This window comes from Macaca thibetana, chromosome 17 (assembly GCF_024542745.1).
Source record: "Macaca thibetana thibetana isolate TM-01 chromosome 17, ASM2454274v1, whole genome shotgun sequence".
NCBI lineage: Eukaryota > Metazoa > Chordata > Mammalia > Primates > Cercopithecidae > Macaca > Macaca thibetana.
In genome coordinates this window covers 88,591,337-88,606,351 of record NC_065594.1, presented here as the reverse complement: position 1 = coordinate 88,606,351, position 15,015 = coordinate 88,591,337, and the positions used below count along the sequence as shown (strand labels likewise).

The 15,015-nt window shown below is 39.4% G+C and overlaps 1 protein-coding gene across 2 annotated transcripts in view; it reads right to left on the bottom strand.

Moving 5' to 3' along the window:
- MYO16 (myosin XVI) overlaps positions 1-15,015 on the bottom strand; it is a 615,551-nt gene that overhangs the window by 234,213 nt on the left and 366,323 nt on the right. For both annotated transcript variants that reach the window (XM_050766698.1, XM_050766697.1), the window contains 3 exons: positions 11,194-11,311; positions 10,362-10,433; positions 7,971-8,112 (listed from right to left, as the gene is read on the bottom strand). In XM_050766698.1, coding sequence (XP_050622655.1) covers positions 7,971-8,112; positions 10,362-10,433; positions 11,194-11,311 — 332 coding nt within the window. The remainder of the gene's footprint in view (positions 1-7,970; positions 8,113-10,361; positions 10,434-11,193; positions 11,312-15,015) is intronic.

The window sequence follows — 15,015 nt, the reverse complement described above, 5'->3', positions numbered from 1 at the left end:
ATATATTTTGAGACAGGGTCTCAGTCTGTCATCCAGGCTGGAGTGCAGGGATGCAATCAAGACTCACTGCAGCCTCACTGTCTTGGGCTGAAGCAATTCTCCCATCTCAGTCTTTCAAGTAGCTGGGACCACAGGTGTGTGCCGCTACACCTGGCTAACTTTTTGTATTTTTGGGGGGAGTGGGGTAGAGATGGGGTTTCACTATGTTGCCTAGCATGGTCTCAAACGCCTAAGTGATCCGCCCACCTCAGCCTTCCAAAATGCTGGGAGTACAGGCCTGAGCCACCATGCCTAGCCCTATCACTATTATCATTATAGCAACCATTCCCATTGTGTCAGATACTCTGATAACAACTTAATATGCACGACCTCATTTAACCTTCAAATAACTCTGAAAAATAAACAAGTTCTTGCAACCTGGGTGTCAAAGAAACAGGCCTGGATGACCAAATAACTAACTCATGAGAAATGAATGCAATTAATCATAATGTTTTTAAATGTTTATGTTTAGGTCAACTAAAATACTATAAGAATGTAATATAAGAATTCATAAGAAACCAAAGGCTCAGTGAAAAAAATGATCTCCATATGTATGTTAGAAGCTCAACACACACCATTTTATTCAGAACTTATGCTGAAATAAGTGATAGGTTTTGATGTTTGAAGACATTTGGAGAACTCTCCAAAGTTTCTACAACCCCGTACTTGCCCAGACTTCTATTTGCTTGCAAAACCCCAAAGAAGGATTCAAATGAGGAAAAACAATAATTTTAAATTTAACATTGCAAATTCAACCTTGGGGATGTAAGTGCTGCATTATAAAACAGGCTGAATTTTAGACATTGCAAAAATGATTGATCTTTTTTAAAAACAATTATTTTTCATTATACTTTAGTAGCTCCGATCATGTATCTCATTTCAGAATCCTATAGATGATATTCTTTATAAAAATTAAATACTCTTTAGATCATGGTCTTTATTTATAGAAAACGAGTAACTGGAGTGTGTACAACTCCTCAAGGCACTTTCCCATTCTGTAGTCCCTCTCTACCTTCAACCCCAAGAATTCCTGTCTAAGAGGCACACTTGGGAAAGTGTGGGGCCTCAACCTATTAGCCAGGTGAACCTGAGTCTAAAGGGTTGCCATGGACCATGGAAGGGGGTGGGAGCAACCAGCACACACATGGATGCTGTTGCGGGAAGTCAGGGAGCCCGAACGGAGGAACCGGCTGAAGCCATGGCAGAAGAACATAAATTGTGAAGATTTCATGGACATTTATCCCTGCCCCAATCAATATTCTTGTGATTTCCTATGCCTGTCTTTACTTTAATCTCTTAATCCCATCATCTTCGTAAGCTGAGGGTGAATGTCGCCTCAGGACCCTGTGATGATTGCGTTAACTGCACAAATTGTTTGTGAGGCACGTGTGTTTGAACAACATGAAATCTAGGCACCTTATGAACAGGATAACAGCGATGTTCAGGGAAAAAGGGAGATAACCTTAAAGTCTGGCTGCCTGTGGGCCAGAAAGGACAGAGCCATATTTCTCTTATTACCGAAAACGGGTAAGAGAAGTATCGCTGAATTCTTTCCCCAGTAAGGAATATTAATAATTAACAGCCCTGGGAAAAGAATGCATTCCCAGAGGAGGCCTCTGAAATGGCCGCTCTGGGAGTGTCTGCCTTATGTAGATGTAGATAGGGATGAAACATGTCCTAGTCTCCTGCAGTGCCCCCAGGCTTGCCAGGATTAGGGAATTCCAGCCTGGCAAATTCTAGTCAGACCAGTTCTCTGCTCTTGAACCTTGTTTATCAATGACAATGTGTGCACAGCTGGACATGGAAGTTCATTAGTGATTCTAGTTTTGTCCTGACCTTGTGATCTTGCCCTGACCTCCTGCCTTGTGATCTTTTGTCACCCTTGAAGCATGTGATCTCTGTGACCCACACCCTAGCCATACACTCCCTCCCTTTTGAAAATTGCTAATAAAAACTTGCTGGTTTTACAGCTCAGGGGGCATCACGGAACCTGCCGACGTGTGATGTCTCCCCTGGACACCTAGCTTTAAAATTTTTCTCTTTTGTACTCTTTCCCTTTATTTCTCAAACCAGACGACACTTAGGAAAAATAGAAAAGGACCCACATGAATATCAGGGGCGGGTTCCCCCAAAAGATGCATTTTGCACATCTTGAGGATCGCAGGGAAAGGAATCCTAGTGATGAAAATTTATGAGAATTTGAATAGAAAGGGTCAGTGATAGCCATCTTGGTGGCCAGGAAAGCCTTAAGATGTCAATCAGCAAACCAAGAAATCCCTCACCTCCTTGTTCCTGTCCCCATTTTACCCTGACACTGGGGTGCAGCAGCCCACCTCACACCCTTCCCAGGAGGCTGACAGCTGCCCCCAGAGGCCTCACCTGTGGGAGACGGAGGGGAACTCTCACCTTTGAACATACTTAATTTCTGCTCCAATGCTGGCTATTTCCGGATTAAAGGGTCCATAGAACTGTGATTTATTTAAAAGTGACCAGAAAAGTCTTGGGACCTGATTAAGTTTTATATCAGAGTCAGGAAAATATTACCCCCATTGAATAAATGTTAAAGGGAGGTGGGACATAAGAAAATACGTTTTCATTATACCACAAGTCATGCTTTTTTAATAGTGTTACACCAAAACAAGTGAGAATAGTTTCATATGATGTTTAATTTGGTTACACTGAAACACGTATAAGGCAACTCAGTTTGAAAAGTTGTGAACAATTCTACACATTTCTGGCAGCCACCATAATATTATCCATAATGCTGCCCTTTCAGATCAACAGTAATTTCAGCGTGTTTCCCCAGCTATCTGGTTCAAAGGTTTGCAATTTTCTTAAGCAAAAGAATGGCGAATACTTAATGGAAGCCTTTCAATATTACATTAGAAACAGCCAGCTAGTATCACAAAGTGGAAAAGGGTTTCTTCAGTAATGAGGCAAAATAGACCATGAAAGAGTAGAAGTGTTAAGAGAATTCTACGCCAAATCCTCTCTATATCACAAGGTGTGTTCTTAAGATGATGCTCTAAATCACAGTGGTGAAACCCTGGGTAGAAACCTATTCAGCGGTATAGAAAAAAAAATCTTTAACAATCCACAGTTCTCAATGTGATTGCTGTAGCCGGGCAGAGAGGCGATTGAGCTCATTTGGGAAGCCGTACAATGCTGCTATTTGCCGCTCAAATGTGCTAACATGGTAGAAAGAACCCTGGCAACCTCACAATTCCTAAAAAGAAGGAGCAGAGCATAGCTTTGGTCTGAGTGGAATTCATGAAACACCCGAGGGGACGTGATGCCTCCTTGGGGAGAATGGCTGTTATCTGTGGGAAGAGAGGGCCACAAGCCTTTGGATCCACTGGGGGAAAAGTGGACGGTGAGGAGAATGGAATGGAAGATCCATGGCATCCCTGTCCATCAGTGGGTGCCAATTTTCTACATGTGAAATTATGGGAATCTACGTATAGGTTCTCCAAATGGTTTAAACAAGGACTTTGTTAATACCTTCCGTGGTCACTGGGTATCAGCTGACAATTCACAGAGGTGTGGAGGCCAAACAATTCTAGAAAAGTCAAAACAAACTTAACAACTTTATTATTAGTTTTTCTTTAGAAATAATTTGATGTAATTTAAGATTATATTTTCATTGCTAAATATGATCAATTTAATGTGAACTGATGGCAAGTTATGAATAAACTACACGGGTCTTCCATAGGCCTAGTGGCCAGACAAGTTCCGGTCTATGCTCTCGAAAACACTAGAGAACGACAACAACAAAAGACCCAACTCACTCAAAATGGGAGTCTCAAAGCCTACACACCTTTGTGCATTAGACTGTCCCTCAATCTTTCAAGTTTATGGACTCACATGTGCTAGGTAGAGATGCTTATTCATAGTCTTGAGGTTTTCTTACAGGAAAAGGAAGCCCCTTTAGCTGTAAGTCTCTTGGCTTCTGGAAGACCGACTTATTCCCTTAGAGTCTAGGACGAAGCCTGGACAAGGAGAGCTCAGGGCAGTCTTCCTGCACTCGCAGGGAGCACGCCATGGCCTCTGCTCCTCCAAGCTCTAAGAGGGCACTGGCCACTTCAGGGCTTACTGGAACTGGTAGGTAGTCAATCTGAGTCTAGGGCACAGCAGGCAGAAACAACTGGTTCACTGTGTAAACGTCATCTTCTCATGTCTGCTGTGTCACTCCTCAAATTGCTATTTTGACTCCCAAATGTCTTACTCCACTGTCTTTTTTTTTTTTTTTTTTGAGATGGAGTTTTGCTCTTGTTGCCCAGGTGGGAGTGCAGTGGCACGATCTCGGCTCACTACAACCTCCACCTCCCAGGTTCAGGTGATTCTCCTGCCTCAGCCTCCCAAGTAGCTGGGACTACAGGGATGCACCACCACACCTGGCTAATTTTTTATATTTTTGTATTTTTAGTAGAGACGGGGTTTTGCCATGTTGGTCAGCCTGGTCTTGAACTCCCGACCTCAGGTGATCCAGCCCCATTGGCCTCCCAAACTGCTGAGATTACAGGCATGAGCCACCGTGCCTGGCCTCTTACTACATTGTCTTATTCCTCAACCAATTAAGAATCAGAGATGAAAATGGGTGCTATTAAGTAATCCCCCCTGCCCCCATCTAAAGACCATGATAGCACTGAGCAAAATTGAGCACATGAGTGTCTGATGCAGCAAGAGTGTACGAGAGGCGAAGACACGGTGAGGAGAGCACAGGTACTGCTGTAAGAGGCTGATGCTCTGTCTGCGTGCGGGAGATCAAGGTGGAGTGGATTGAGGGAAACAGTGCTTGCATTACTGGAGACTGTAATCATGAATTTTGTAATAACGACATTGGCATACAAATTTAAATGATATGCAATATCCTTTATTTTAGAAGTCATAAAATTATAGTTTAGAAAAAGAAATGCCTCAGAAAATGATGAAAATAGTAAGCCTTTGGTTTTTACATGATTTTCTCCAGAGGAAGAGCATTGGAAGGAGATGTGAGGAAGCAGACCGTGGTCACAACTGTGAGCTGTGCTTCACATTTTCCTAGAGTCACCGTTTTAACAATAAAACATGTTGTTTTTAGCTATTTAACAACATTTCTTCCCAAGGTAATTTATATGTACACGCTTGGTGAACAACAAAGTTTTAAGCAAATATAGGGCATTATATTATTGCTATTTTTTATTACTGTTATTATTCTTTTACCTGTTTGGACCAAATTATTTTCAGCTAAGCATAATAAATAAAACTTCAGTGTGTTTCAATATTTAAAGTACCACTAAGTGTGGCCCTCAGTGGTCCCCAGCCCGCAGGGTCCGGGCCAAGCACTGCACAGCAGCCAGGCTAGCAAAGGAAAACACCGCAGTAGGCAGCCACATGTAATCATAGACTGGATTCTGATCTGGCAAATGTGGCAAACGCTTCTGCTTATTTTCATTAATCCCATCAACCTCACCTTCAGCATACCCAGGGTTTTTGTTTAGAAGTGAAACCTATTTGGATCCAGGTAGAGAAAGTAGAATTATTTTAATATGCTATATGATTAATATTGCACCTGTTTTACTGTAATCCAAGAAATGAATCCATCCTGTAACAATGGACATTCACCTGCTTCAATTTCACTCATTTCCCTTTATAACTTGTTAGAGTAAATTGTAGTGATATGTATTCTCTCTTGCCAAATTTACAAATGTAAATACACACACACACACACATACTCACTATACATGTCTGTGTACTGTATGTATATATACATGTCTGTATGAAAAATATGTCTATTCTATCACAAGGTGTATTTACACACACAGTAATATATATACATATATACTGTGAAAAATGTCTATTCTATCACAATCAATGTGCTCTACAACTTTGACCATGAGGATATTATTTATTTATATAATCTTTTTTGATATGATTATACTTCAAAAACACTGGGGATTGGTAAACAACAAGAGCCTATTCTAAGGTTATCTAAATTTTTTAGACTTTTCTGTGACTTAGGAAATGGGCCTATAAATCTGCAAAACCATAAGCTTTCCATGAATTCAAATGAATTAGAAATACTGCAAATATAACCTTTTCTTGCATTATTTGGGGATTTAAATTCAGGTTTGTGTGACTCACGGGAGAAATAGAGAAGAAAATATGGAAGTTATGACTCAAATGAGAATACTGTCTCTTAGAAGTCAAACTTCTAATATGTTGATTCACGTCTAATTTCCAACAAATCCTTGTCCTCATTCATATGCTTAGTAATAAATTTTAAAAGATAAGACCATCCTTATAAATTTACACATTGCCACAGTGGCAATATTCCCATGAAAAGACAAGTAATGTGCTTTCCACGGTTTACGATTGTAGTTTTCCTCCGGGTGTGTGTCTGTAGCAAAAACTGTAGACCATTATATAAGTATTTCCAATTATATAAATTTAACACTTCGTAAAATGTAAATGTCAAATGAAAATTTTCTAGAAGTTTCTATGCACAGCTGGACTTACATATTCATTTTTTCAGTGTCAACTTCAGCAGAGCTGTCAATAATTTTATACATAATTAATTTGGTAGACCTAGCATATTAGTACCATTCTGTGAATCATCTATACATTAACAAATTAACTGATAACAATAATAGCAAAATCAAGAGTCCTTGTCATACTAAATACTACAATATTTCTGCTGAAATATGGTTTATACCATTGCCACTCTCAAATTACAGACTACTGAATATGCTGATCAATGTTCAGTGAGATTTGAGATGTGTACATTTTAATAAGAATTTCAGTATCCTCTTGTCTTTGAAATCTTCTGAGATGTCTATATTTATTTAAGAACTTTCCCATTAATATATATTAGTTCTAATGTTTTCCAAGAAACCTCTGAAGGCATCAATTTTCAGGAATTTAATTTAAATTTAAGAAGTCTATATAGATGACAAAGAAATTCTCAGGTTTCATTTGAAGACAAGTACGTGAAGACTTGTGAATGTGATTGTGCTCTCAATTGTCTGCTCAAGGTCACTACTAGTGACAAGAATAACAAGAAAGTTTTCCACTGATAATATGTAATGGAGATATACAATTTTTAGATGATGAAATAGCCCTGAGAAGCTACTGTTTAAGATGTTTAGGGGCCGGGCGCAGTGGCTTATGCCTGTAATCCCAGCACTTTGGGAGGCTAAGGCAGGCGGGCGGATCACCTGAGGTCAGGAGTTCAAGACCAGCCTGACCAACATGGAGAAACCCCGTCTCTACTAAATATACAAAATTAGCCGGGTGTGGTGGCACATGCCTGTATTCCCAGCTACTTGGGAGGCTGACGCAGGAGAATCCCCTGAACCCAGGAGGCGGAGGTTGCAGTGAGCCAAGATCGCACCATTGCACTCCTGCCTGGGCAGCAAGAGTGAAACTTCGTCTCAAAAAAAAAAAAAAAATGTCATTAGGGATATAAAGCCAAAATTATTACCATAGAGACCCTCTGTCACATAATCCACAAAATAAGTGAAGAAATAAGACGAAGCATTACTGATCCAAAACACATCATGAAATTGGTTCCAAAGGAGGCATGAGCTACTCCACAAATTCCAGTGCCTTACCTGTTCTTAGAGTGTCCTCTTCCTGGATTTATAAAATTTTTATATTTATTGGTGCACAAAAGGCCACATCTACCTTCAGTCCATAAAGAATGCATTTGCATATCTATACATAGATTATTAATTCATCAATGTAAATGGGAGGGTACCCCAGGGAGGGGGCTTCACTTCCTAAAGAATAATCAATAAAACCCTTCAAGTCAGATTACCTTGTTAAAATAAAATATATTAATGAAGTTCAACTTAAGGGTCACGCTGTAATATGAAGCTGCTTTTGGAGTTGAGCCTTTAAGTTACTTACTACAGTAATAACAACAGAACTTAACATCCATCAACTCCTACCTTCTCTGTTCATCTTGACTGAGGAGGCAAGAATTCATGGTATTCACCAGAAAGCTAAACAAACGACTGTACAGGGACTTGGCCAAGAGGTCTCGGAAAAACTCAGCAATCTGTATGGTATGACGTCGTATTATCATATCCCCTAAAATGGTAGAAAGAAAAGGAGGAGTGAGCACAAGGGTTCCCTCATCTAGAAGCCAACCAAAACTCCACATATCCTATCAATTCTCCACACATCCATACGATAAGTGATGTATAAAAATTATACTGATTCTAATAAATGAGAAGGTCTCTGTCAGTTATTACGCACAATGTTTCCTAAAACAAAAGTCATGTACATTGTAATCTTCTCTGTTAGAATTGTTGACCACAGCATTCCACCTTTATTGTAGGTTGTGTAATTTCACCTCAGTTAGGGAAACAGTTCTTCACAGAGTCCCTCCTGGCAAGGCTTTTGATAACAACTCGCTGGTTTGGATACTGAATCATCCTAAGGCATGTGGAAACGGGCTATCTGGAAAATCAGATATATTTTAAATATTTTCAAAGGCATGATCTCATTAACCAGAATGTTGGTCTGGAGTTTGGAAAGAAGATTGGGCCTTAGGTGGGAATTTCTACGTCATTCTCAAAGACACAGTGATTGAACTCTTGAGTGACAGGTCTGTGGAAGAGACTAGAATAGAGATGGGGCCAAGGAAAAAAGAACAAGGGTGGTTTGGCATTGAGCCTATCCCATCACTGTTGCAGGAGGGCTGAGTGTAAATAGGAGCCTAGAATTCATATTCTATGGCCTTGGCCAAACTCGCTGACCATTGCATCTCAGGCAAAGAAAGAGACTAGAAACGGGGTGGGGTCCACGTGCAATGCGGGTTGAAGCGTTTTCAGTCTGTTAGAAGCACAGGTGAGGAAGGATATCTACTGATACTGGTAGAAAATGTAGTCAGAGAGCTACAAGTTCAAGGTCATCGAGATGGAACAACACAAGAGGAAGGGCAGTGAAAGTGGGTGTGGCCATTTATGACATTGTGAAATTGACATTCCTAGAGCCATGTGACTGAGGAGTGCAGATGGGTCACCCACAGGGTGGTGGTAGCAAGTGAGGGTGGTATAAGCAGAGGAAATCATAGACACTAATGGGGAGCTCAATGTTTCTCAAAAGAAGTTGCGAAGAAGAACAATGTCTTCAAGATGCTTAGTGGGTGGGAGGCAAGGGTGCCAGTGGGGCCTCCTAAGCCACCTAAAGTGACGAGCTGGTCTATCTTTGAAAGACAGTTGGCCTTATTCCTGAAATGCCTATTGCATTTCAGAGAGATTATTTCAGAAGTAGTGTGGAAGGAGGGCAAGTTGAGATAAGGCCAGATAAAAGAGGAATAGGAGTGTCTTGCTGTAATGCAGGGAAAGAATGATAAATTCAGCAGTGCTGATGAAAATGAAGGGTAGGAAGTAGGAATGGGAGATATTCATGGCGTCTGTCTGACCTATGAATGGAGGAGTTGGAAGAGAAAGAGCTATCAAGGATAACTTTTGGGCAACGGAGTGAACAACGGGGAGATTCATTAAGTTTGGGGATATTCTGAGAGTAGGAGTGAGGCAGGAATCATGACTCACCTACCTAAATACCTGCAAGTAGGCCCAAAAGGCCACAGAGGAAGAATAGTAGAGATTTAGAGAAGAAAGGTTAGATGAATGGTGAGTTCTCACAATCACAATAAAGAGGAAAACATAAGGCCATCATTTAGAGTGAGTGGGAAAACCACTCTCTTTGTTCACTGAGTAGAGATGCATGTAGCATAGAGATTAAGCATGTCATCTGCGAGTCAGACAGTGCTAGATTCGAATTCCAGACATGTCACTTACTAGTGATTTGAGGTTCAAAGTCATTTAACTTATTTGAATTTTAGTTTTCCCCTCCGTTAAAATGGAAATAGTAATGCCCACATCAGAGCAATCTGTGAGAATTCAAACACAACAATTTTTATAGGACTTGGCACAATGCCTATCAGTTTATAAATGCCCAATAAATGACAGCTATTCTAACCAATGAGGTAGCAGGAAAAGGTCGGTCCTTCATTGAAGAGTGCAGCATGGCACCACACATGCAAATGGATCCAATATTTTATTTGAAGAAACCCTCTCGGATTGATGGTTTTGTTTTTCTAAGATGACAGATTATCTAGAAAGGGTGACCAGTTAGGCAAAATGGTCTCTCAGGAGTATAAAGAGTCTAAACTATAGTCACATCAAATGACCAAACAGGCTCATAATGCTTTTCTCATTTGACCTTAAATTCATAGAAATAGTTTCACTAAGTGGGGACAGGTCAAACTGTATTTAATTTTCATATTTGATTCTAAATTGCACAAAGATGTTAGAGTATAAAAAAATTACCTTTAAAATATTGAATATCAGTTGTTAAGGCAGATGCCAACTCATCTGTTGATACTTGTAACATTCCAGCCACTAAAATTAAATCAGCATTATAAACATAAAGTTAGTATATTTTTTGATTCCAAGAACATTGAATTTTATGGCTATAATTGATAAGTCTTATATAGGCACATTACAAAACATGAGTATTTTAAAAAGTCATTACTACTGTAATTGTCAAATTCAACTAGAGAAACATCTTAATCAAAATATTAATGAGTTCTTACAGTTCTGTGCATTAAATCACAGCAGATTTTTTTCCTCCCTGTCCTGACAGATGGTATGGAATTGTTTTTTTCCAGGTTCCTGGTTAAATCTCTTTGATATAGGTGAAGATATGTTGTTTATTGACAATCTGTGGTTTTAAGGTATTTTTTAAAATCTGGGAGCGACTAAAGAGGCAGCTCCAAAGAGCGAGATTCTTGGCAAGATCTTTGAAAGGGAAGTAATTACATTCTGTTTAAAATGTTTAGCTAATAACATGCCCCCAAAATACACTGGGTGGTGGGGTGAAGGGTACTTAGAACAATATAAATAAACACAAGTATGTGCTAAAGAATCAGTGTTGTTAACGTGGTGCACAGAATGAGAACAAAAAAGTACATCTTGCTATTCATTTCCACAACAGATTATAAGAAAAACAAAGTAGACAATTTTCCCAGCTTACTGAATTCTACTTATAGAGGAAAGCGTTTACGCCAACAGGCTTTTCTGTACTATGTCGCCATCTACTGGTAGATTTACAAAATTGCACATCAATGTGGTGAATGTCAGAAGGTCACGTTCCACTGACCTTGTTCCAGGAGCTGGAGGTCAGAAACGAAGGCGGAGTTCCCCTCAGTCAGGGCAGTAAACCGAATGTCTCCAAGGTGCAATATTGCTGCTAGAATTATGAACAGATTCTCCACCTCCTATGCGTTTTACAAACAGAGACAATGAATAGGGTGCTTAGAAGAAAGATTAAAAGGCAAAATGTTTAAGTATCTAAAAGTAAGTTACAAAAATGATGAGCTTATTAATGAGGTTGTGAGTTTGCAGATCCCAAATATTCGCTATGGCAAGAAAACTACTAGTCTCTATCTCAACATCAAAACCTCATAATTCAAAGCATATTTTCTCTAAATCAATGTTTCTGTTCCTGAAAAAATTATGAGAGAGTCAGGAAATAATATTCTGATATAAATTAACAGCTTGTAGATAATCGTCATAACAAAAATGAATAATTGTGTGCTGTGGGTTTGACCAGCTTGGCTTCACTTGTAAGGTTAGACTTCACTCCCCCTCCTCTCCAGGCTCACGTTGGATGCTATTTAGACTTTGCAGTTGCTGTGGCCGCTTCATTCAAGAACCTACATTATAGTGTTCATTTCTTTGCTATCTCTCTTATGAGATAAATTAACATGATGATTACAAAATTGTTTACTTCTCCAGGAAAAACTAAAGGAGGCGTAATGAAAACCACCGTGCCTAGACTCACAAAATGCTAATTGTTTTTTAAGGTATTTTAAGGAAAACAGAAAAAAAATGGATGTTGGCAAGAGCTATCTTTGAGCAGAGGGTAGCAGGAAGTAAGAGAGTGCTGAAAGAGAATCTGGAACGCTGCATAAAAAAAAAATGAGACCTTAAATTTGATTTTGGATAGTCATTTTTTGGCAAGAATGAAAAATCAAGAAAAAGCTGCAAGTTAAACTGTACTTCTCTAGAATGTCAAATATTTAGCATGATGATATCAATAGTAAAACAGGTTGAGCCCTGTGAAGGGCGAGCGGCATAGCCTGTTCCATTCTCAGTCTCCTAATCTGTAATTTGAGAACAAAACCTCCTTCCGTAACTACTGTGGGAGCTGTTCTAAGAACAATGCTGATGTGCTTTATAAATATACAGTGGAAACAATATACTTCTTGAGACTTCCGCGATTTTCTCCAGAGCCTGTAGTTTTCATAATAAGGTAAGATTTTACCAATTTTAAAATGAGAGCATTGAAAAGAATGATCTCTAAGTTTCAGGTATAATAATATTTTATGAAGGTCATATACATATAAAAATGTTTTCAGTTAATTCCTAAATCATAAATTTGTTTTTCAAATTTCATTTACTTATGCTGTATAAAATGGCATTATTCAAGCCTCTCAAACTACTTAACTACTTGCCAACTTATTTTTTTTTCCTTTTTTTTTTTTTTTTTTTTTTTTTTGAGACAGGGTCTCACTCTGTTGCCCAGTCTGGACTGTAGTGGCACAATCGTAGCTTACTACAGCCTTGACCTCCCGGGCTCAAGTGATCCTCCCACTTCAGCCTCTTGAGTAGCTAGGACTACAGGCAAAAATTAGTGTCCAGCTAATGTTTTTGAAAACAGTTGCAGAGATGGGGGTCTCGCTATGCTGTTCAGGTCAGTCTTAAACTCCTGGCCTCAAGCAATCCTCTCATCTTGGTCTCCCAAAGTGCTGGGATTAGAGGCGTGCACCACCGTGCCCAGCTTTTTTTTTTTTTTTTAAATCAATTAGTCTTCATGAAAGGTACTGGTACCTGCAAGATAGGCACCTCTGGATAGACAGCTGAAGAATCTATACTGTCCTCAAGAATCTCATAATTTAGTGATGGAGACAGAGCTGTGAAAATAACTATAATGTGCATTACAGTGTGCTGGATTCTATGACAAAAGTAAAAATAAACTCCTTCCTGAGCAGAAAGGAGGCTGTGATTCTGTGTCCCTGCCACCCTGCTAGACGGCAGAGCTGGAGGCACGGTTACGAACAGATCTCTCAGGACCGCAATCGCAAGTGTTGATTCAAGAACTCACGGGCCCAGAAATACCATCCTTTGAATCTTACTGGACATAATCCATCCCTCTAAAGTGGATTCAATTGTCTTCATTCAAGTCACTCCCAGGGTCAGGATGAAATAATTAATTTCATGGTTTTTGCTAGTGTGTACCTACTACTTTTACCAAGAAGGCTATGAGAGTCTCCCTGGGTTACCTTAGTCAGAAAGTGTACTTTGCTTGCCCTGCCTTTGAGGATCAGTCATGAATTTTCAAAGCCCTGTTTCCAGGCAACTGGTATGTTGGCAGAATGGTTTCTATCCATATCTCTAGCTTCACTTCCTATGAGGAAGCAGACATCTCAGGCATGGAGGGAGGGAAAAATATCAAAACAAAAAAGTACCACAGCAGCAAGTGCAAAGACAGAACAGTGCCAGTGGATAGGACTCAGTAAAGGAGAAAAACAGAGGCTGGGTAATCAGAGCCAAAAAGAACGAGACGCCACGTGATTGCGGGCTCCTCGAGTTCCAGTCTCTCAACACGGCAAGGGTGGATGCAGCAAGGTGCCCCCGCATTCACTGATTTAGGGTGAGCCTCACTTCCTTCCTCTTCCCCCTGTGGACCTCTCCACCCTCCCCACCCACTCACTGCCCGCATGTATTGGCTTCAGAAAAATAAAAAGAACAACTTTAAATCTGTGACCCCGTCTGGGCTTGTGAACTAGTGGCATGTCCAAGTTATCCCTGTGATATTATATTAAATATTCATGAGGAATTGCCCGTAAATTGACCATAATCCAAAATACCACCATGTTGAATGGAGGCAAAGATAATGCCTCTGGGAAATAGAGACTGAAGGGAATTCTGAGAGGTCTTTCTCAAGCCTTAGACCATTTCTTATGTCTTATTCACTGGACGGGTGCTGTTTAATTCAGTAACCGCTAACCACACATGGCTATGTCAATTTAAATGAATTAAAATAAAGAAATATTAAACATTTATTTCTTCAGTCCACAAGCCACACTTCAAGTGTCCAGGAGCCACACGTGGCTGGAAGCTACCGTGTGGTACAACACAGAGCAGGTCACCAACATTTCCATCATCAGAGATGGTTCTACTGCACGGCCATGGTCTAAAAGTTTTAAAGTGTAATTTTTCAGCTTCATAATGCTTGGAGGTATTTGGCAATTCTGTGCAATCAAATATAACAATATTGAAACATTTACATTGTTCAAGAAGATGTTTTAACAAGGTGATTATGTTAATTTTCAAGTGATTCTTAACACGAACGGTTACTTTAGGTTTATCAGTTTTTTCATGGGTTGATCAAATATAAAGTTATTTGATCTGTTTTGGATACATATATAAAATATGTATTTTGAATATTATATATTTAAATTTTAAATTATATTTTATAAATATAATCTATAAATTATATTTTATAAATATAATCTGTAAATTATAAAGTTTATGATCTACTAAAATATATTTTAAATATTTTAAAATTATATATTATAAAATATATATTTAAAAATATATAATGTATATATTATATTCATTTTGGGAAAGGGCTCCTTCTCTACCCTCTTGAAAACTGCACCCTCTCCTCTTGCCACTCTCTGCTGACTGCTATGTTTTCTTCCTAGTTCCCTTCTTCCTCAACATGTGGATTAAGTCCTGCCCCCTGCCCCCTGCCCCCACTAGCACGTCAGCTCTAGGAGGCAGGGATTGGGGCTTATTGTCTGTCGAATCATCAGTGTCCTCGGCAATACCTGGAATGTCACAGGGGCTCGGTAAATACTTCTGAATGAATAACTTGTATAAATTAGTAGAAGGTTGATTTACTCAGTGAAAT